Source organism: Megachile rotundata, chromosome 12 (assembly GCF_050947335.1).
Source record: "Megachile rotundata isolate GNS110a chromosome 12, iyMegRotu1, whole genome shotgun sequence".
Lineage (NCBI taxonomy): Eukaryota > Metazoa > Arthropoda > Insecta > Hymenoptera > Megachilidae > Megachile > Megachile rotundata.
The window spans coordinates 8,986,889-9,009,828 of NC_134994.1; the positions used below are offsets into that span (position 1 = coordinate 8,986,889).

At 42.2% G+C, this 22,940-nt stretch overlaps 3 protein-coding genes across 5 annotated transcripts; 1 reads left to right on the plus strand and 2 right to left on the minus strand.

Annotated features, from left to right (window-relative positions):
- Window positions 1-76: 76 nt before the first annotated feature.
- LOC105662194 (uncharacterized) lies at window positions 77-7,186 on the minus strand. Of its 2 annotated transcripts, none has more exons than XM_076537931.1 (6): window positions 7,033-7,186; window positions 4,073-4,165; window positions 3,463-4,009; window positions 2,759-3,092; window positions 2,109-2,475; window positions 77-777 (listed from the first exon to the last, which is right to left on the minus strand). In XM_076537931.1, the coding sequence occupies exons 2-6, from the start codon at window positions 4,157-4,159 to the stop codon at window positions 253-255; spliced, it is 1,860 nt and encodes a 619-aa protein (XP_076394046.1). In that variant the 5' UTR covers window positions 4,160-4,165; window positions 7,033-7,186; the 3' UTR covers window positions 77-252. The 2 variants fall into 2 exon arrangements, with proteins under 2 accessions (XP_076394046.1, XP_076394045.1); XM_076537930.1 differs by lacking the exon at window positions 7,033-7,186 and adding an exon at window positions 5,094-6,045.
- Window positions 7,187-7,264: 78 nt separating this feature from the next.
- LOC100874731 (arylsulfatase B) lies at window positions 7,265-11,865 on the plus strand. The gene is made up of 8 exons (XM_003702265.3): window positions 7,265-7,556; window positions 8,035-8,208; window positions 9,779-9,991; window positions 10,068-10,317; window positions 10,510-10,689; window positions 10,795-11,061; window positions 11,142-11,415; window positions 11,537-11,865. The coding sequence occupies exons 1-8, from the start codon at window positions 7,449-7,451 to the stop codon at window positions 11,703-11,705; spliced, it is 1,635 nt and encodes a 544-aa protein (XP_003702313.2). The 5' UTR covers window positions 7,265-7,448; the 3' UTR covers window positions 11,706-11,865.
- A 917-nt stretch (window positions 11,866-12,782) lies between these two features.
- On the minus strand, window positions 12,783-22,614 carry LOC100877391 (uncharacterized protein KIAA0930 homolog). Of its 2 annotated transcripts, XM_012283003.2 has the most exons (9): window positions 21,908-22,614; window positions 17,822-18,141; window positions 17,491-17,754; window positions 17,323-17,422; window positions 16,856-17,161; window positions 16,021-16,212; window positions 14,831-15,409; window positions 13,026-13,175; window positions 12,783-12,959 (listed from the first exon to the last, which is right to left on the minus strand). In XM_012283003.2, the coding sequence occupies exons 1-9, from the start codon at window positions 22,023-22,025 to the stop codon at window positions 12,919-12,921; spliced, it is 2,070 nt and encodes a 689-aa protein (XP_012138393.1). In that variant the 5' UTR covers window positions 22,026-22,614; the 3' UTR covers window positions 12,783-12,918. The 2 variants fall into 2 exon arrangements, with proteins under 2 accessions (XP_012138393.1, XP_076394044.1); XM_076537929.1 differs by lacking the exons at window positions 14,831-15,409; window positions 16,021-16,212 and having other exon boundaries at window positions 21,908-22,598.
- Between the last annotated feature and the right edge of the window lie 326 nt (window positions 22,615-22,940).

Consider the following 22,940-nt stretch of genomic DNA (forward strand, 5'->3'; position numbering starts at 1 on the left):
CAAGGGGATTTAAGAGATCCTTCGAATGAACAAATTGTTTAAAATAAAGTGAAGGAATAAATAAAATATTGACCAATTAACATTCTTTCTACTCGTGTCCTTTCTTACTCCACATTTCAAAGTTCTCCCACGAGAACCATTAAATATTATTTTTTATTAAATAACTTTTATACAAAACACTTTCAATACATATTACAGAAGGCATATTTCTGAAGCTCTTTATATTCCACACTCTTTATATCAAGATAAATCTTAAGTCTTTTTAAATATCTTCCTCATTCTCGACCTGTACCGCGTAACCAGAATCTCAAGAACAAAGACAACAGTAGCCAAACAGTATCCAATAGCAATCAAATAGAAACAGAACGAGACATGCTTGATTCTCAAGGTTCTATAGCTTCTGTATTCCCTAGCCAGCCTCCTCTTCCAAGCTCGATACATCGTCAGCATGTTGAGCTTCTTCCACATCACTACTATTCCAGCCTCCACTGCAATTTGTATCAGTTTCGTTACCGGAGTCAGCAGCGACCAATTCTCCCTCGTCACGTACACTTGTAAATGCTGTTGTAACGGTGCCGATCGGGTGAACGTCTCGATATCGCTTCTGATTCTTACGTATAGGTGGAAACAATCATCCAAGCAAGCTGCGTTGCGAGACACCCGTACTCGTTGTTTGCATTCGTCGTACGAGACCGCTTGGAAACGCGATTTTAATACCACCTGATTCTTGAACAGGTGCGCGTAAAATGTGGACCCGTATATCGTGTTGTTGGATTTCTAGAGACAAGGGAAATGGTTAATATTTTTTTGCATTTGACATTTTTGGAATTGCGAATATAGTGGATGGTTGGAGGTTTCATGTTGGTATTCGGTGAGTAGTGATTTTAGATGTGCAGATTCCATGTGTGGAGATTCTACAGTGAGAGATTTAGTGTGTGGAGATTCTGCAGTGAGAGATTCAACGCGTGGAGATTCCACGTTAACGAGATTTGACGCGTGGAGAACCTATAGTAGAGGTTCGATGAATGGAAATTCTACGCGTGGGAATTCTATATATCAAAATTCCACATATGCAAATTCGACGCGTGGTAATGCTACATATAGAAATTCTATGTGTGGAATATCCTACACGTGGAAATTCTACGCGTGGAAATTTTACATGTGGAAATTCTGTGCGTGGAAATCCTACATCTGGAAATTCTACGCGTGGAAGCCGTATGTGTCAATATTCCACATATGCAAGTTCGACGCGAGGGATCGGTACACATGAAAATTCTACGCGTGGAAATCCTACGCGTGGAAATCTCACACATGGAAATCCTACGCGTGGAAATCTCACACATGGAAATCCTACGCGTAGAAATCTCGCACACGGAAATCCTACGCATGGAAATCTCACACATGGAAATTCTACGCGTGGAAATCCCATATGTGGAAATCTCACACATGGAAATCCTACGCGTGGAAATCCCACATGTGGAAGTCTCACACATGGAAATCCTACATGTGGAAATCTCACATATGGAAATGCTACATGTGGAAATCTCACACATGGAAATTCTACGCGTGGAAATTCCACATGTGGAAGTCTCACACATGGAAATCCTAACGCGTGGAAATCCTACATGTGGAAATCTCACACATGGAAATCCTACGCGTGGAAATCCCACATGTGGAAGTCTCACACATGGAAATCCTAACGCGTGGAAATCCTACATGTGGAAATCTCACATATGGAAATGCTACATGTGGAAATCTCACACATGGAAATTCTACGCGTGGAAATTCCACATGTGGAAGTCTCACACATGGAAATCCTGCGCGTGGAAATCCCACATGTGGAAATCTCACACATGGAAATCCTACGCGTGGAAATCCCACATGTGGAAATCTCACACATGGAAATCCTACGCGTGGAAATTCCACACATGAAAATCCTAACGCGTGGAAATCCCACATGTAGAAATCTCACACATGGAAATTCTACGCATGGAAATCCTACATGTGGAAATCCTACACGTGAAAATGCCACACATGTTAAAGCCTCTCATCTAAAATCCAAACCTTGGCAATCTAACGCGAGATAACACAACAAAAAATACACAAACCTTGAGATCCTCCAACGTCTTAATATTAGGCCTAGGTACCGGCACAGTGAGCAACGAGGACCAATGACTTAGCAACAACGAGTTCATTATCACTATCAACACGAGCACGCTGATGAAGAAAATCCTGCAGGCTGAACCTTGAGGAAAACGATGCATGGTGGCAGACGTTATCATTCGGACGACGTCCAGAATTGCTGGAACAAATCCTTTCTGTTTTGTAAGTAGGCAGAGCGCAATTAGAATAATTATGGCGTTCGTAAGCCTCACGGATGGCGACATGAAGGATAAGACCTTAAGGAGCTCCGATTTTTCTCCTGCTCTTTGGGTGATCACGCATACACCGTCTTGGTCGTGAGGATATGTGTGGCTGTAACACATATGTTGTGATCGATTCAATCATTAGTTTGTAAACTTGTAATTGTTATTATTGGAATTACGGTAAATGATCTCAGACTTAGTTCAGCAAAATCAGGAACAGTTTAAGAGAAAAGGTTCTAAATGGGGAGCTATGTGTTTGTCCAAGGTTATGAAGGTTAGGTCTTCAAGGTTAGGTTTCAAGATTAGGTTAGGTGTCAAGGCTAGGTTAGGATTCAAGGTTAGGTTACGTTTCAAGATTTAATTAGCTTATGCGAGATTGAAAAGATATATACCCCAGTTTCCACATCGCATACAGGTTCCTAGCATTCATTCCTATGTCCACTCTTCCAGTATCTATATCCGCCAACATTCCCACTGGATATCCATGGCTATCGACACCTCCAAGGTCATAAATAGTTCCATTGTTCACGATCACATTCATGCTCGCGTTTAGTTTACGGAATACCATCTTCATGATTTCACCGTTGCCGCCGGAGAACTTGTCCAATTCCGATTTGTTAAGATCTACGCCAAGGTGTGGCATGAACGACACCGCGTTCAGGCGGACTTCGTAGCCGTTGAGGTCGGTCGTTTTGTCGAAGGTCAGATTCTTGCATATATTGGGACCTTTGAATAATTTAGGGTTTCATATTTAATAGGGATACTTTTAAACAGTTTAAGTAGACACTTTTAGGTAAGTCTATCATTAACTTCCTTGGGAATGACTTTCGTTAAAGTTAGAAATGATATCATTACCTTCATGTTATTTCATCTTACTTATCTTAAATTGAGTGGATAAAGTAGCTAAAGTAAATAAAGTAAGCATAATGAATTGCTAAAAGGTTATTAATGTAACAGAAAAGAAGGAGTCCGTATATATGGCCATTTGCTGAATGTCAAAAGTAGAATTAAATGTGTGTAACATGTATGTAATATGAAAAAGCTACAAAGATTATTTGAAGAGGCTAAATTAAATATCTTGAGCTATAAAATCTACCATCTTGATACTTCCTCTTCATCAACAACCAAGGATGCCCCTTGCGTCCCTTAAACCTCCCAGCATCCTGCCACTCGCTCGGAACGATATTCGAATAAGGATTGTACGTGTAAATCAATAGTCCTTCGACAGGATCGGTACAAAAAAATATCGAAGACAACAGATCATACTCCCAGGCGACCCAGAGAAACCTGTACGCGTTCGCGCAGCCGTTCTCGGTCTTCCTATCAATTAAAATGTAGAATCCAGTAAAGTTAGCCCAAGTAGAGTCTCGTATCCTCTGCAGAAGCAGCCGTAACATAGGTTGCGATTGTGAAACAACCACGAACTGCGTTAACTTGTGAAACAAATGATAAGACGAAAATTGCTTAAACATCGTGAAAAAATATCGAGTTAGGGTGTAGAATTCGAAAGCGTCTAATTTCGATTCTGCAATCAGAGCCACTGGTATGTTGTTCACTAATGATTTTTGAAAAAAGTCATCGTAGTCTCCTGCTAATAATAGAGTGGAGATTTGATTGGTTTCGCAGGTTTGAAGAATTGTTATCTGGAAAGAAACGACACAAGTTAATTTTATGGGAGGTTAAATTTAATTTATGCTATTTAGTACCGTTTTCTGGATTAAGTTGTTGTATTCGGGGTTTTCTGCTGTTGCGTTGGCGAGTAGTGTGTAAATTGGTAGAATGTTTAGAGACATTTTAGGCTGAAAGAAATGAAACAGCAATTAGTATGTACTAGGTGGTCCATAAGCATGTGTTATATTTTGGCGTGGATTTAGCTGTCACATATGTAGGCGTTGTGGATTTATGTATGTGTGATTTCAACGTGTGGGATCGCCACGCATCAAATTTCAACGCGTTGTGAGTTTCCACATATCAGATTTCCATATGTGGGATTAGCATCAAATTTCAACGCGTTGTGAGTCTCCACATATCAGATTTCCATATGTGAGATTACCACGCATCAAATTTCAACGTGTTGTGAGTCTCCACATATCAGATTTCCATATGTGGGATTACCACGCATCAAATTTCAACGCGTTGTGAGTCTCCACATATCAGATTTCCATATGTGGGATTCGCACGTATCAAATTTCAACGCGTTGTGAGTCTCCACATATCAGATTTTCATATGTGGGATTACCACGCATCAAATTTCAACGCGTTGTGAGTCTCCACATATCAGATTTCCATATGTGGGATTACCACGCATCAAATTTCAACGCGTTGTGAGCCTCCATATATTAGATTTTCACGTATCAAATTTCTATGCGTTGTGAGTCTTCACATATTAGATTTCCACATGTGCAATTTCCACGCACGAAACTTCCACGCATTGTATTTTCACGCGTTGCATTTCCACATACTAGAATGCCACGTGTTGTAAATGTTCATATGTCAGTTTTCTACATGTAGGATCGCCACGTATGAAATTTCCACGCATTGTGGATGCGTGCTAAATCCCTACAAGTAGAATCTTCATATGTCAAATTTTCACACGGTTGAATTCACACATGTGATGCTCCATATGTGAAATCTTTATATGTGGAATACAAGTTCAATTTTCACGCGACATCTTCATGTTAGATTTGTACTCGCTATATCTCCACACCATACATTTTCATAAATTACATCTTGTGTCGAATCTCCATATATAACATCTCCACACGCTCTTTCGCCACACAATTTATCGCCACAGTATAAACCAACTATAATAACAATTGTCCCCTGCACCGTAGGTCAAGTGACGACAATTACAATCAGTTATAGTTAGCCCGAGAAGGAAGCTCCGTTCATTCGCGTTAGCATAATTTCTATTAAACTTTAAGAACGAAGCAAATGTCTTTTCAACAAGCTCACTGAATTAACACATGTGTCGCTACACTACGAAGCTAGACCATCGATTGTTGCAATCAACCATCGAATAACCATTCCCCATTTTTAATCTACTCGCAAATTGCATGGCACTCGTTCAACGATAATCATCTTAATCGACCTTCCCCATTTTCGTCGTTGAGTAAACAACGGTGCGCAATTTTTGACGTTGTCGATTGCTTATCGTCGTTTTTCGGTAAAAGGCTGCGTGACGAAACCTCGTTAAGAAAATAGAGAAACATTACACTCGGTTCTTTGAAATTTATCTCTGTCAATATGCTTTTTACGTTCTGACCCAGACATACTTGCTGACATTTTACGCTCACTGTTATTAATATTCTGTATGGTATTCTTTAGAATAATAGCTGTTAACTTGTTACATTAACTAAGAATGTAATGTTTGAATTAATTTGAGTACAATACTGCACTAAATGAACAGATGCATTATGTGAAAAATCCATATAGATCCACTTACTTTTGCAGATACTATTTCGTACTAAAAACTGCAAATAGCTTTGTTAAATACAGGATAACTTATGCAATAGAGAAATTTTTTATTAATGTTTTTTGATGCAATCTTGGTACAGCGCAGCTCAAGGTTACTTCAGACGATATTTTTGACCCAGTACAAATAAGAAAGTAAGGAGATTCAACGCATAGAAATTCAACGTTAAGAAGATTCGACGCATGGAAATTTTATACATGCGAGTTCCACATGTGAAAATTCCACATATGCAAGTTCGACGCATGGAATCGCTACACATGGAAATTCTACGCGTGGAATATCCAATGCGTGGAAATCTTACATACGGAAATTCTACGCGTGGAAACCCTACACGTGGAAAGTCTGCGCGTGGAAGTCCCATATGTGAAAATTCCACATATGCAAATTCGACGCGTGGGATCGCTACACATGGAAATTCTACGCGTGGAAATCGTGCATATGGAAATTCTACGCGTGGAAACCCTACACGTGGAAATTCTGCGCGTGGAAGTCCCATATGTGAAAATTCCACATATGCAAATTCGACGCGTGGAATCGCTACACATGGAAATTCTACGCGTGGAATATCCAATGCGTGGAAATCCTTCATATGGAAATTCTACGCGTGGAAACCCTACACGTGGAAATTCTGCGCGTGGAAGTCCCATATGTGAAAATACCACATATGCAAATTCAACGCGTGGGATCGCTACACATGGAAATTCTACGCGTGGAATATCCAATGCGTGGAAATCCTACATATGGAAATTCTACGCGTGGAAACCCTACACGTTGAAATTCTGCGCGTGGAAGTCCCATATGTGAAAATTCCACATATGCATATTCGACGCGTGGGATCGCCACACATGGAAATTCTACGCGTGGAATATCCAATGCGTGGAAATCCTACATACGGAAATTCTACGCGTGGAAATCCTACACGTGGAAATTCTGCGCGTGAAAATCCCATATGTGAAAATTCCACATATGCAAATTCGACGCGTGGAATTGCTACACATGGAAATTCTATGCGTGGAATATCCAATGCGTGGAAATCCTACACATGGAAATCCTACATATGAAAATCCTACGCGTGGAAACCCTACACATGGAAATCCTACACATGAAAATCCTACGCGTGGAAACCCTACATGCAGAAATCCTACGCATGAAAATTCCACATATGAAAATTAACAGATATTGTCACAATACCTGTTATGTTACGACAACATAGCTTGTCCTATCTCATAATTTCAACCAAGTACCCCTCATATCTCATAATTCCACGTATTCCTAATATTTCATAATTTCAACTTGCATTATTCTTCGAGGTCGATAAAAACGGAAACTGCCTAAGAGGAAGAAGAGTCGCTCCAGGCATATCTCGTCAACAAAGACCCCACCATTCACGAGTGCACGAGCTGAACACACAGTGTGGTATCGGTCGTCAACTCGGTTGCTCGTGCAGACTTGCGAACGTGAAACGTAATCTCGGAACTTACATTTGCATGCGTTATCGCGACACCCATGACAATTACTTCTTTGTCGCGGGGAGTTTAGGGACTTAAAGATCGTCGGGGAAACCGGTTTAGTTGCTTGAAACGTCCTGCAGGCAGACGTCTAGCAGGATGATCGAAGCACGAACGGTTTTGTGGGCCTTCTTGATTGTACCTTTTCTTCGTCATGTAACGGCAGCTGAGCGACCACACATTGTCTTCATTTTGGCTGATGATTTAGTAAGTTGTCATCTTTTCATTTGCTGTTTGATTTGCTTCATCTTTGTTTCTGTATGTTGTTTGACTCTTAAAGATCTTGTATAACTTCTTTTCTTGTATGAAGTTTGAATATTTTAGTGATACATACAATATTTATTATTGTTATTGAGTATTCATTTATTATTTGAGTACTTTATTACTGTTACGTTATTACTACTGTTACTTTTACTCCTAGTTTTATTGTCACTACTACTGTTAATTTTAATGTCTCGATAATCTCATTTAAGACAATTGTCTGTGACAGGAATATGTCATTCAAGGCTGGAAGCTTTGAGAGTTTCCAAACCTGCATTCAAACTCAAAGTTTGCTCACAAAGCAAGTAACATTCAATTAACTCTCAAAACTTCCAGCGTCTGAAACTCCATCGAACAACGTTTCTGATTGAAAGAAACGATTTTTATTTGACATGCAACTTTTATTTGACATGCAACTGAACAGGGATGGAACGACGTCGGATTTCACGGTTCTGGCCAAATACCAACTCCAAATATCGATGCCCTCGCGTACTCCGGTCTCCTCCTTGATCGATATTATGTTTCTCCGATTTGCACACCATCCAGGAGCGCTTTGATGACTGGCAAATACCCAATTCACACTGGAATGCAACACGGGGTATGTGGACGAGCATCTAATCTCAACCGTTTAAGCGGACAATAAGCTTGTAAATAAGGCTAGCGAAATTGCCAGTTGTTTATTATTGTTCAACAGCCATTTGTGTTGCTTTGAAAAGCGATGTAATGGTTAGGTTCTAAGTGCGTTCATAGGCTGCTTTATGCATTGATTTAGTTTTCGTGATCAGTGGTATTCGGCAGTTTAGGATATTGTAAGATAGGTGACAGATGGTAAATATTTGGAGAAGGTATCGGATTGATAAATGCGTGATATGAGAGATAACGCGTGGGAATTCGTGGTAATTTTATAGGAAGAAATGTAACGAATCGACACCTGGAACTCACACCTGGAAGATCTACGCGTGATGATCCGACGCGTAGAAATCTCACGTGTGGAGATCTGACGCGTAGGAATTCAATGCGTGGAGATCTGACGCGTAGGAATTCAACGCGTGGAAATCTTACGCGTAGAAACCTAACGCGTGGCGATCTAATATATGGAGATCTCACGTGTGGAGACCTCATATGTGGAGATCTCACGTGTGGAGATCTTACGCGTGGAAATTAAATGCATGGTAATTCTACGCGTGGAAATCTTACGCATAGAAACCTATTGTGTGGCTATCTAACGCATGGAAACCTCACATGTGGAGATCACACATGTGTAGACCTCACGTGTGGAGATCTTACACGTGGAAATTAAATGCATAGTAATTCTACGCGTGGAAATCTTACGCATAGAAACCTAACGCGTGGCGATCTAATACATGGAAACCTCATATGTGGGGATCACACATGTGTAGACCTCACATGTGGAAATCTTATACGTGGAAATTCAACGCATGGTAATTCCACACGTGGAAATCTTACGCGTAAAAACCTAAAGCATGGCTATCTAATGCATGGAAACCTCACATGTGGAGATCACACATGTGTAGATCTCACGTATGGAAATCTTACACGTGGAAATTCAACGCATGGTAATTCCACACGTGGAAATCTTACGCGTAGAAACCTAAAGCATGGCTATCTAATGCATGGAAACCTCACATGTGGAGATCACACATGTGTAGATCTCACGTATGGAAATCTTACACGTGGAAATTCAACGCATGGTAATTCCACACGTGGAAATCTTACGCGTAGAAACCTATAGCATGGCTATCTAATGAATGGAAACCTCACATGTGGAGATCACACATGTGTAGACCTCACGTGTGGAAATCTTATACGTGGAAATTCAACGCATGGTAATTCCACACGTGGAAATCTTACGCGTAGAAACCTAAAGCATGGCTATCTAATGCATGGAATCCTCACATGTGGAGATCACACATATGGAGCTCTCACGCATGGAAATCTAACGCGTAGAAATCTCACATATGAAACTCTAACGTATGACCTAAGCCACGTTGTTCCAATATGTAGCGACAAATCCGAAGATACCATCTCGTTGCATTCGATCTCACGTAGGGAAAGGACTGACCTTTAGCTACAGACTCGTGAAATGTTAAAATCCTACAGCCGCAATATTATCAACCGGTCGAGAAATAATTAACACCGTTTTAAAGGTTCTAAAGTGTGCCGAGCCAAGAGGACTACCTCTCCAAGAAAAGTTGCTACCAGAATATTTAAAAGAGCTCGGTTATAGGACACACATCGTTGGAAAATGGCATTTAGGATTCTATACGAAGCAGTACACACCGACTTACAGGGGATTTGATTCTCATATTGGTTTCTGGAGCGGACATCAGGACTACTTTGATCATACTGCCGTTGAAAGTGTGAGTGATTTATTTCAATTTATAATATTAATGTTAATATTAATGTTAATGTTAATTGATTATCTCTTCACGATAGCCATATTGGGGATTGGACATGAGACGAGGAATGGAGGCAGCCTGGGATCTTCATGGCCAATATTCTACAGACGTCTTCACATCGGAGGCGGTGAAATTGATCAACAATCATAACGATAGCAAACCTCTGTTTCTTTATTTGGCACACGCAGCTGTGCACTCTGGAAATCCTTACGATCCTCTACCGGCGCCTGATGTGGACGTCGCGAAATTCACCAACATCTTCGATTATAATCGCAGACGCTTTGCTGGTAACTAGAGTACGAATTAAATTATCCAACAACTGGAAATGTCAGTCATACAATTACCCTATAGTAGCTCGTCAATTCTGCAAGGGGTTAATATTGCATTAGATTTGTAACATTCTGTTACATGACGAGAATCAAGGTTATGTAATTAAACTACTGTATTGAGTAGGTGTATTGATATAATATATATTTCAGGCATGTTGAGCAAGTTGGACGAGTCTGTGGGCGAGGTGGTCGAAGCGCTTCAACGGAAGGGGATGTTAAAGAACAGTATAATAGTGTTCTCCACGGACAATGGTGGCCCACCAGCCGGTTTCAATCTGAATGCCGCCTCCAACTGGCCGTTGAGGGGTACAAAGAACACCCTCTGGGAAGGTATTTCTTTGAAAGCTCTTAAACCCTTTCAGGTCCTTGAAGTCACCGATCAATTACCAAATAGTAACAATACAATCGAAACTTCATAATCCGCACTTCTTGCAGGCGGCGTAAGGGGAGCCGGTTTAATATGGTCTCCCAGACTGATTCGTCCTGGCAGAGTGAGCAGACAACTGTTCCACATCAGCGACTGGTTACCGACCTTACTGACCGCTGCTGGTGGAGACCCATCGAATCTATCCATAGACGGTTTAGATCTGTGGCATGCCTTGAGCGAAGACACCGAATCGCCTCGCCAAAGTGTTCTTCATAACATCGACGACATCTTCGGCGTGTCGGGCATCACGATTGGCGAGTGGAAATATATTCAGGGTACAAAGTAATTGTACTATCGTGTGAAGGGTGTTTTATTTCAACTTTCTTGTGAACTTGATATCAGTTTGATATTGCAGGGTCTACTTATGAGGGACAGTGGGACGGTTGGTACGGACCTTCAGGGAGAGAGTGGGTCTACGACATTGGCGGCGTGATCGGCAGCCCAACAGGTCGAGCAGTGGCCAGCGTGGGATACACTTTGTCGTCGGAAAACGTGCGGAGACTTCGAGAGCAGGCGATGATCAAATGTCGACCTAGAAACGACACTCTGCCGCTGTGTAAACCTCTGATCGCGCCCTGCCTCTTCCACGTTCTCAGGGATCCTTGCGAGGATAATAATCTCATCAACGAGTGAGTGACAATGAACCCTTATGTCCTTAGTCTTCGAACTAAGCCTTGACGTTCACTTGGAATCCTTTGTAATCCATAAATGATTATCTTGTAAAAGTATTAAATAAGTATCCTGTTCAAGGTACCCTGAAATCGCGAGGGCCATGCGCGAGGACCTGAAGAAGTGGAACGCTACTGCCCTGCTACCTGGAAATCTTCCATGGGACAAGAGAGCGAATCCCGAGTTGTGGGACCACACGTGGATCAATTTCGGTGACCACTTGGACGTTTTTGCGAATAACGTGAGCTGAATGTGTTCGATGAAAAAAGAAATTAAGTGGATATATGTATTTTATGTTTATTTTGATACGCGTGGAAGTAAGCTTTAAATCGATCTCGGACGAAGGAATCAAAACTGCTTTCCTCTGACCAAACTCGTTGCAATAAAGCGACAATCACAGGGATTATAAATAGTATCTCGTTTATTTCTTATTCTATACACTTCAATTTGCAAATTCGACGCGTGGAATCGCTACACATGGAAATTCTACGCGTGGAATATCCAATGCGAGGAAACCCTAATACGGAAATTCTACGCGTGGAAACCCTACACGTGGAAATTCTGCGCGTGAAAGTCCCATATGTGAAAATTTCACATATGCAAATTCGACGCGTGGGATCGCTATGCATGGAAATTCTACGCGTGGAATATCCAATGCGTGGAAATCCTACATACGGAAATTCTACGCGTGGAAATTCTGCGCGTGGAAGTCCCATATGTGAAAATTCCACATATGCAAATTCGACGCGTGGGATCGCTATGCATGGAAATTCTACGTATGGAATATCCAATGCCTGGAAATCCTACATATGGAAATTCTACACGTGGAAATTCTGCGCGTGGAAGTCCCATATGTGAAAATTCCACATATGCAAATTCGACGCGTGGAATCGCTACACATGGAAATTCTACGCGTGGAATATTCAATGCGTGGAAATCCTACATATGGAAATTCTACGCGTGGAAACCTTACACGTGGAAATTCTGCGCGTGAAAGTCCCATATGTGAAAATTCCACATATGCAAATTCGACGCATGGAATCGCTACACATGGAAATTCTACGCGTGGAATATCCAATGCGTGGAAATCCTACATACGGAAATTCTACGCGTGGAAACCCTACACGTGGAAATTCTGCGCGTGGAAGTTCCATATGTGAAAATTCCACATATGCGAATTCGACGCGTGGAATCGCTACACATGGAAATTCTACGCGTGGAATATCCAATGCGTCGAAATCCTACATATGGAAATTCTACGCGTGGAAACCCTACACGTGGGATAAGCTCAAATAAACTCGTTGCAATAAAGCGACAATCACAGGGGTTATAAATAGTATCTCGTTTATTTCTTATTCTATACACTTCAATTTTGGGCCACGATTCTATCCAAGTGCGTACAAAGTGGGAAACCGAATGAAAAAGGAGAATCCTTTGGAAATTAAAATGGAATTTCATATTGGCTAAAACGTCAGAATAGGTCCTTCCCGGTGATCGAGAATATCTGAAACGAGAAAAATTCACGTTTATACATGGAATTTCTATAATTGTATCGTAAATTTGGTAGTACCTTTGGCAATGCTCCACCAGGGCAACGTAATGTACGTAAGAAACGCGTTCAGAGGAACGGATTGGGCTCGTCTGGTTTCTTTCCAGAAATGGAACGTCTGGGTGAATCCTCTCATCGTCCACAGTGGGTTATAAGCTCCATCATCCAGCTCTGCACACACCGAGTAATTCGATTATTGTTAACCTGACATACAAATTAAACGATTCAATAACGTAGGAGAATTTTCAATGGATCCATAGCAAATTACAGGATATAATTTACAAGTGTAGCAAATATGATACGATGACAAATGCTACTGGTGTGCAGAATAGTTAAACACGATCTGGGATGCACTTCGGACAACGTTCGATTTCTAATCTACCAATCGAACGTCATCAAAGAGAAAAATAAGCGAATTTATCACAGCTGGTGTCTACGATTCTATGAATTTCTTATATGTTTGCGTATGTTTACTGATCGACCAGTGATGGGCATAAGTGCCCACAGAAGAGCTCACGGGCACTGGTGTGCAACGACGAATCCATCTTTCCTGATAACCCCCAGTAGGCTGCCCATCGATGCCCGTTAGTTACCCATCACTGGTGGATGACCATGTTTACCGGTGGTGAAACTCGTCGAGTAAACGGCTTTCATTTATCGAATCGCTGAACGTCTGAAACCACCACCAGCACGAACACCGTCGCGACAGTCTTGGAACGCACTTCCCATTTCACCATCCTCATAAACACAGTCATGGGTAGAACATGGTTCTACAAGTTTGTAGTTTTAAGGATGAATACACGAGCATTGCGGACTGAATGGACAATATGGCTGCTGCTGTCTGGTGTAACACTGGCTGCTCCGATGAACGATCGCTTTTCTTTGTTTATTAAGGGACTAAAGGTTAACTTTGAGAATACTGCTAAATGAATTGAATTTTATTAGTAGTCTGATTTATTTGAACAGGTCTTTGACTCCTGGAGTTTACCAGAAGTTAGAAAATATCTTCTTTAGATACAGAGTTATCTTGTGATGATTTTTAACCTTGCACCCCTACTTCCAAGTGTTTCAATCTTTATTAGCGAGCAGTCCATATCGAGATCTCCATATCTAAGAATTTGCATATGTGGAATTTTCACATATGGGACTTCCACGCGCAGAATTTCCACGTGTAGGGTTTCCACGCGTAGAATTTCCGTATGTAGGATTTCCACGCATTGAATATTCCACGCGTAGAATTTCCATGTGCAGCGATTCTACGCGTCGAATTTGCATATGTGGAATTTTCACATATGGGACTTCCACGCGCAGAATTTCCACGTGTAGGGTTTTCACGCGTAGAATTTCCGTATGTAGGATTTCCACGCATAGAATTTCCATGTGTAGCGATTCCACGCGTCGAATTTGCATATGTGGAATTTTCACACATGGGACTTCCACGCGCAGAATTTCCACGTGTAGGGTTTCCACGCGTAGAATTTCCGTATGTAGGATTTCCACGCATAGGATATTCCACGCGTAGAATTTCCATGTGTAGCGATTCCACGCGTCGAATTTGCATATGTGGAATTTTCACATATGGGACTATATGGACCATCGAGATCTCCTCTACGACCATCACTTTTGTACCAAACACGAAATACGGTAATAATATCAAATCGAAGAAATTAAAAGTTTGGGAACATCCCAATTTCGGAGAGAGTTAGAAAAAGCCTGGAAAAGTTGTGGGAAGCCATCGTTCACGTAGCAGCCGTTAATCGCGTGATCGGTATAGTATGTGGGGGGTGTATTGAAGGTGTCGATCAGGGTGGGGAAGAAGAATTTACCCTGTGAGCCGGGGCGACGCGGGAGCTCGCACCAATAGTAGATAGCTGTGCCGTCCGGTGTGACTCGATGAGGAGGAAGTGGGTTGCCCGCGAAGCTTCCGGACAACGCTCGTCTTCGCCTCCTCCTCGGCAGGGTAGCGCTCTGTCTGTGCGTGGTCAGATTTCCACGCGTAATACGGGCGTTCGCGTTTTTATCTTTCAACTGCTCGTCGTCGTTTCTGTTCCTGTTGCGACCGGTGTAGTAATCTTCGTGATCGGAGCCAGCTGATCGTAGCCGTCGACGTCCACCGTCCGTTCGACGTACCCTGACCACCTCGTCGTCGCTGAGACGTCGATGTTCCTCGTCGTTCTCCAGGTTGTTGATACGCTCGTGGTTAATATGGCCGGTGCTGTATGGCCTGCGTTTCCGGTTATTGTCCTGCTCCTCGTATCCGAGAGGCAGCTCCTCCTTTCCGTGGACCAGAATCGCCCCGGCGTCCAACTTTTGGCGCACGTTGTCGTCCGTCAAACATGGCGCCGCTGGCACCAGTATCTCGCTACCGACCTCGATGTGATTATGGTGCTGGTGGTTCTGGAGGCCTGCCATGAAACGGAGGTTTCGATCGTGCTCCTGTCTCGATTCTAGCGTTGCTTCGTCTCTTTCATAATATCGTTGTCTTGCTCTTTTCTTTCTATCTCTTTTTGTCGACTGGTGATATGGGATTGTCATGAGGGAACGCAAGGTCTACTTTTCCATTCGAGGAAGTTTCATACTACATCTATTTCTGGATTCATTAGACCACTCAGATTCGTGTCACAAGTGTGAATGATACTTTTAAGATTGAAGTTGACGTGAGCATTATGCTCTGGCAATGAGAGACTTGTAGACATTGGTAAACATTTAGAACATAGAGAAATCAATGCACTTGGTGAGAGAAGAGTAAATAAGATTAACCTTAGGTTTGCTTTTTCTTGTTCTCTGCTAATTTTTACAACTATTAAACTGCATGTAAGCATTGGTAAGGAGTGACACATTGAACTGCAGATCTCAGTCGGTTCAAAAGGTTATAGGACTATTAAGATTTCTTTAAGAGACAATGTCTTTGTGGTCGGTTCAGAGAATTGTTATGAGGAGGATTTCTTTAAGAGGTGTTTGTAGTTGAGCGACGAAAAGAAAGAGACGAAGAACGTTTGGAGCAGCAGGAGCTCACCGTCCGTTTCGTGATAGGCCTCCTTGCGATTCGGCGAGTTCTCGTTTCCGGCCCGTTCCCACGAGTTACGTTGCTTTTGCTTCGGACGTTGTTGCCTGCCAGGAACAAGCGGGGATCTTCGTCGTCTGGCGTGAGGACTCCTGTGATTTCCTGGCGAGCCCCGGCCGCCCCAGCTGCTATCCTGTAGGTCGGCTATAAAGGAAAGAGCCGGAATGGCACACGTGCCACAGATTAGAGAGACAAGGTATTTCTGTTTTTCTCGTTTCATCCGTTTTGCTCTATCGAATCGATCTCTACTCGTTTGTCCATTTGTGACACGCGGATGTTCGCATGGTGGTGGTCTACAGCCGTTTCTCCTCGATCTGTCTTACACTCTATCTTTCTCCGTATCTCCGTGTTTGCGGAATCACGGTTTCGATCGGTTCCGAAGGAACGCAAGGGCACTACTTTCTCAAGGTCCGTTAACTCGAGAATCACCAAAAGGAAACCGTCTCAGATCCCTTGGACATCTTAAAGGAACAACTCAGATTTGAAAGTGGTCAAAGATGCGAAAGAAAACTCGAAGCATGCAAACGATCCCGATGGATCGAAATATTTAACCCGGAGAAACAAAGTCCAACGTGTCCTAAACGACAGCTCAGGTTCGAGACACGGCTCCTAAGAGGGTCGTCTATCTATCGAGAGAAAGAAATGTGCAGAATACACAGATAACACAACAGCATGCACAGTCGATCCTGATAGGGCGCAGGCAGGAAGAACAAGGTGAGTGAGATTCGTTTCGCGATTTTCCATCCTGTCTTCGGATCAATCGTCCGCTAGAAAGAGAACTAGTTACCGTCTCGAACGTCCCCAGCCTCGATCTCGTTCAGGCCGTTCGCCATCGAGTCCAGACCCTCGTTCTCCGACCTGGCTTTCGTCGCCGCGGTGTCGGGTTTCGTTCTCCAACCGCCTCGAACGAAATTGTTCAAGTTCGCGCTGGGATCCGATAACCTTCGTTGATGCCGATACATGAACAATTCTTCGGCGTCGTCCCAGTCGGCGTCCCACAAAGAATCCGTGGCGCAGTAACCAGGCTCGGAGGTGGGTGTCTCTGCTCCGGAACCCTTCGGCTTCGTCACGGCCATCTCTGCGTGTCCTTTGCCTGGAAGAAGGGTTATTTAGAATTGAAATGAGAAGGTTAACATTTTTTTGATTAGAAGATTACAAGGTTACAAGGTTAATGAGATGATAGTTGGAACAGTGAGAGTTGTACAAATTATATATTTTGTATACTGAAAGTAATTGTGTATAATAAGATCGTACCACGAGGTCCCTTCATTCGAACGAACTCTATTCTCTGCGAGGCCGCGCCGGAAAACAGGCCAAAGGTCATGCGCTGCGCCATTTTGGTGCTGAGGCTCGACTGTAAACAAGTATGAACGTAAAATACGGTTCTGATCCGAATGACCATGATTTGATCAAAGAACCTACTCTCGCATCGTATACTTTCTTCAAAGCATCGTATCTGATGGACCCAAGAAAAATGACACCTTGGATCGCACCCTCCCGATCCGACGCTACCAATTCCACGCACACCATCTCTCCGTCCCTGACTAGAATATCACAGAAAACTTCATCGAAATTGTCCACCATAAAGCATATATGCGGATAAGTTATCTCCTCGAGATCTCCTTTGGCGTCCATGCGTCGACGACTTGGACTAGCGTACACTTTCTGAGAATGTCGTCGTAATACCTGAAGAGAATATTCAAATTTTATGTATGCATTGCATGGATGTACGATGTTGAGAGGAGATGCTTACTTGCAATTCCTTGGGGCTGGTCCTCGTGCAGATCGCTAACGTGAGAGTGTAGTCGAATTGATGCACGACCAGGTTCAGGTACACGGTTTCCTCCCAATCGATGTCGGGATCGCCGATGGGCAGCTTTTTACTGTCTTTGCGAAACACGTTCACTTCGGTTTCGAATTTTGGCAAGTACCGCGATGACGTCTTCACGTGTTTTTTACGGACGAAGAAGAGGAGATCGTCGCCGTCGATTGTGTGCTCTGCTTGGAAGAGAAAGTGCCTGACGAACAGGTCCGTCCAGTAGGTTGTACCTTGGAGTACCACGAAGCCCGAGTCTGCAAGCAAGTTAGATGATAGTTACTCTGCATTCTTAAATTCTTTAATCTTCAAATTTAAGTTTCTAAATTTTCAAACTACTAAAATGGTCAATCTTTCAGTTGTTTCTGGAATTTCTGACATCTCAAGTTTACCGATCTCCACGTTTCTCACTCTCCAAAATTCCAAATTTCTAAATTCCTCGGTGCCCAAATTTCTCACTCCCCAAATTCTCAAATCACCAAATTTTTCATCTTCCAAATTCTGAAATTTTTAAATCTCATTTCTCAAATTTTTCACTCCCTAAATTTCTCAGATCCCAAATTTCTCACCCGCCAAATTCCTCAATCTCCAAATTTCTCATCCCCCAAATTCCTCACTCCCCAAATTTCGCATCTACCAAATTTCTCACTCTCCAAATTCCTCAATCTCTAAATTCCTCAATCCCCAAATTTCTCATCCCCCAAATTCCTCACTCCCCAAATTTCGCATCTACCAAATTTCTCAAATCCCAAATTTCTCATTCCCCAAATTCCTCAATCTCCAAATTCCTCAATCCCCAAATTTCTCACTCCTCAAATTTCGCATCTACCAAATTTCTCAAATCCCAAATTTCTCACTCCCCAAATTTCTCAATCTCCAAATTCCTCAATCCCCAAATTCCTTACTCCCCAAATTTCGCATCTACCAAATTTTTCAAATCCCAAATTTCTCACTCCCCAAATTCCTCAATCTCCAAATTCCTCAATCCCCAAATTCCTCACTCCCCAAATTTCGCATCTACCAAATTTCTCAAATCCCAAATTTCTCACTCCCCAAATTTCTCAATCTCCAAATTCCTCAATCCCCAAATTCCTTACTCCCCAAATTTCGCATCTACCAAATTTCTCAATCCCCAAATTTCTCATCCCCCAAATTTTCCATTCCCCAAATTTCTCACCCGCCAAATCCCTCAATGCCCAAATTTCTCATCCCCCAAATTCCTCACTCTCCAAATTTCTCATCCCCCAAATTCCTCACTCTCCAAATTTCCCATATACCAAATTTCAAAAATCCCAAGTTTCTCACTCCCCAAATTCCTCAATCTCCAAATTCCTCACTCCCCAAATTTCTCAAATCTCAAATTTCTCACTCCCTAAATTCCTCACTCCCCAACTTTCGCATCCCCCAAATTTCTCATTCCCCAAATTTCTCGCCCCCCAAATCCCTCAATCCCCAAATTTCTCATCCCCCAAATTCCTCACTCCCCAAATTCCTCACCCCCCAAATCTTCCACTCCTCAATTCCCCCACTCCCCAAATTTCCACCTCTCCAATTCCACCTTGAACCTCTCGTTAGCAACAGCCGCTCGGAAACACTGGATGTGTATAACGGACGAGATTGTTATCGTCAACCCTTGTATCGAAACAAAGTAATTTACGAGGGAGACTAACGACGCTCGAATCTCTGAAAGGGCAGTCGATAATCGATAAGAATGTCCCGGGTAGACGATAATGCAGACTATAATTGCAGTCTCCATTGGCGCATCTCGTTCGATTCACCGACCCATCGTCTCGATAGGTATTTTCATTAAATTCTTGGGATGTAGGGAAGTCCAATCTTGATTGGATCGTAGAAGATGGAAATAGCACGGTATGACCCACAAAAAGTGAATCACGAATCATGTTCGTTATTTAAACAATTGTGCTTTTTGTTTGTGAAAAGATTGTCGATGTGAAACATATTAGGATTGAGTCATACAGTCGGCGTTTAATTGTCAGTCTATATGCGTTGCGTCATGTTACGTTTATAGAACGAAAGAGTTTGTAACGTTGCTTGATCGTTCTTTCGATGCTCGATCAATGTCTGATTTTATCTGCGATAGAATGAATTTGTTACTTTGGTTTGAAGGATTACTTCACAGTAGAATATTGTCGGAGCATAATCGCTTTTGTATAAGAAACAATTTATTTATTTTTTATAATGTACAAAAAGGTGTGGGTATTGTAATGTCGCTAGCAAAAGGATGAATGAATTTGTTGTTCATCAATGATAACCGTAGGAAGAGTCTCTTTTGTTCAGGTTTACGTAACCGTCGTTAAATTTGAAGATAATAGATTGTTGCGTATTTCCTTGACATTGTGTCGTGCTCAGGAAAAAGTCGTACAGCGAGAACTTTAAATTCGACGGTGACATTTCCTTGAAATTCGAATTGTAAATTCTATTCGTGTTTCGGAGTAAACATTGCTCAGCTCCGAATTCCATTTCTCTGCTAAATATAAAAATTTCGCGACATAAGAAATGTGCGTTTTAGTTTCTTTACCAGTTTTACTAGTTTAAATATTTCTGAGACAAATAATAATTTGACTACATTCGTAATAAAATAATCTGCACATATCTGTAAATATAATATCTATAAACGAGTTCACGAGAGGTGTAATTGAAAGAGTAACGAACACTCACAGACACGGAGAGAACATAAGAGACTTACAAAGAAATCTCATTTAAATGCCTCTGACCTCACGGCAGCGTAATTACCATGCAAATGAATTTAAATATATTCCTCGGAATTGTCACAGACTCTTATCCCAGCGAATCGAACACGGTTATCGCGCCATGTTGCGATTCATCGATAACAAACTGTCTTTTGAGCAGAATATTTTTGAAAAAGTATTTTGGTCGAAGGAGTATCGCATTTCTAAAGCGACGAGGAAGCGTGCAAACAGAAAGAAATCCTCGCTCGTTTTGCTCTTAAGCCATCGATCGTCGAATCACCCTCGTGTGGGACCCTAGCGTCTGCCAAACAAAAGCACCCTCGTCGCTTACATGCGATCGCGTTAACCTGACTCAACCATCGAACAACCGCAAGAGAAAAAAATTCAAGAACGTCTATGTAGAATAGAATGTGGGTGTGGAAGTATAGATTACTCAATTACTAGATTATATTCTTAGGACACTATATCTTTAGATCTTCACATTTTCCGTGTCGACAGATTTTTATATTTTTAGCTTTCTATATTTCTAGATCTGTATACACTTAAACTTTCATGAAATCCTATATTAAAATCCCCTTCAGATCTCTACTTTAATAGAGACTATACCCTAGATCTCTATATTAGATTCCTGTACCCTTAGATCCCATACCCTAAATCTAGATAATATTTTATTAACTTGGTAGAAATATCAAGTTTAAATTAAATGAAGCAATCATATTTCTCTATGACCAATTTCATTTACATCAAATTTATTTAAATATAGTCCTCCCCACTGTAGCAGTCAAACCATCAAAATTTAAGCTCCAAATCATACGTCTATCAAGTAATCTCCTTCCCGCAAGAATCGAAGAGTAACAAATGTATAGCTATTCCATAAAATTGGCTATGAACAATTCATGACAGACATTTCGCAAACAAAGACTACAAGAACGTGTTAAGATGATGCGGGCGTGTAAACACATCCAGCAAACTGATGGACGCCATGGGCGTGTTTACCCGGCCATGATGTTTATTTGCCAAACGATGCAGGTAAGCTTCCAAAGCCATTTCAGTATGTTCAACAACATTTAAACGATTAAATAAAACTGTTCAACCTGGAGATTTCTATAAAAAACATTAATTCTTTGCGGTTCACACAGAAGTACAAGTTAGTATGAGTATTTCAGTATGAGTATAACAGCAAAAACTTATAATCAGAGGAGATATGATAGTCAAATACTCCGTCTTTTGAGAAGGAACATGCAGCTTACATAAGAAAACGACAAGTTAAAAAATAAGTTGAAAAGTAAATAATTAAGAAGTAGATACGAACCATCCTTGAGCATCTGCCTTAGCTCCTTCGTCCTCTGAAAGTTAATTTCCTCGAGAAGCTGTTCCAGCATGGTGGGTCTGGCGAGTCCCGAGGAGGAGCTGCTCGCAAGAGTGACCATGCCTGTTATCCCGCTGTCGCAGTAGATCGTATCCCGGAAGTGCACTTGTCGTCACTTGGCCACGTAGCCAATCACAAGGGCCACGGGCGTGAAATCCGTCGAGTCGGGTCACGGTAGAGCGACGGAACCGAGGCTGACGGAGGTCATCGCGAGCCGGCTAAATGCATTCCCAGTGTCCTCCGGATCCAAACGAGTCAGATTGGCCAACTTCCGGCTACGCCGCGATCATCGAGACGTTCTCGAGGCCTGCCATAACGACGCGGCTCTCTGGTTTACCGATCACTAGCTGATTCGCGCGCTGATCCTACTCCACGCTCGAGTTTACGACCAACACTCGGCTCCTCTCCGCTGTCGCCGCTCGCTCGCTCGCACCTATCCGCTCGATAATCCCGCGCATGCGAGCGGACCCCAGAACGCGCGCGCGCCAGCTACGCGCCGCTTTCGAACGTGTTTTCCTCCCATGGAATGTGGACGCGGTTTCTCGGAGAATGCTGCAGAGTTTGCCACGGTTTTTCTCCTCGACTCGGTTGGTACATCGAAAAACGATCGCGCATAGATGGATGCACGGCCGCGATAAAGCTCTACTTCTTGCTGAAATTCTTTATCGAGTGTACTGTACATTTTCTTTTTAGGGTAACTATAAAAACTACGTAACTTTCGTTAACACTAAACCTATCGACGTATAATGTGTACTTAATTTGAAATTAAAAATGAAGTTGAAAAACAAATAAACAAATAACCACACATATTTATGTGTGGTTAAATTAGTACACAGTTAAATTAGTACACACGTTTATTCTTTATCTTGATGAGAATCAATGCTGATTTTAAGGAATGTACTTTAACCAAATGTGTTCCTTACAATAAGAAACTTATGAAGCGGTCATTTAACCGGTTTGGTAGTTTCAGTGTTAA

Excerpts from the sequence above, each read along its gene's own strand:
- LOC100874731 (XM_003702265.3), top strand. The coding sequence starts at position 7,449 with ATGATCGAAGCACGAACGGTTTTGTGGGCCTTCTTGATTGTACCTTTT. Across the intron at positions 10,690-10,794 it reads AAAGAACACCCTCTGGGAAG|GCGGCGTAAGGGGAGCCGGT; the intron begins GTATTTCTTTGA and ends CACTTCTTGCAG. Across the intron at positions 11,062-11,141 it reads CGAGTGGAAATATATTCAGG|GGTCTACTTATGAGGGACAG; the intron begins GTACAAAGTAAT and ends TTGATATTGCAG.
- LOC105662194 (XM_076537931.1), bottom strand. The coding sequence starts at position 4,159 with ATGTCTCTAAACATTCTACCAATTTACACACTACTCGCCAACGCAACA. Across the intron at positions 4,010-4,072 it reads ACAACTTAATCCAGAAAACG|ATAACAATTCTTCAAACCTG; the intron begins GTACTAAATAGC and ends GTTTCTTTCCAG. Across the intron at positions 2,476-2,758 it reads TATGCGATGTGGAAACTGGG|CCACACATATCCTCACGACC; the intron begins GTATATATCTTT and ends TATGTGTTACAG.
- LOC100877391 (XM_012283003.2), bottom strand. The coding sequence starts at position 22,025 with ATGGTCACTCTTGCGAGCAGCTCCTCCTCGGGACTCGCCAGACCCACC. Across the intron at positions 18,142-21,907 it reads AAGGCAGATGCTCAAGGATG|ACTCGGGCTTCGTGGTACTC; the intron begins GTTCGTATCTAC and ends ACTTGCTTGCAG. Across the intron at positions 15,410-16,020 it reads GGCCTATCACGAAACGGACG|GCCTCCAGAACCACCAGCAC; the intron begins GTGAGCTCCTGC and ends GTTTCATGGCAG.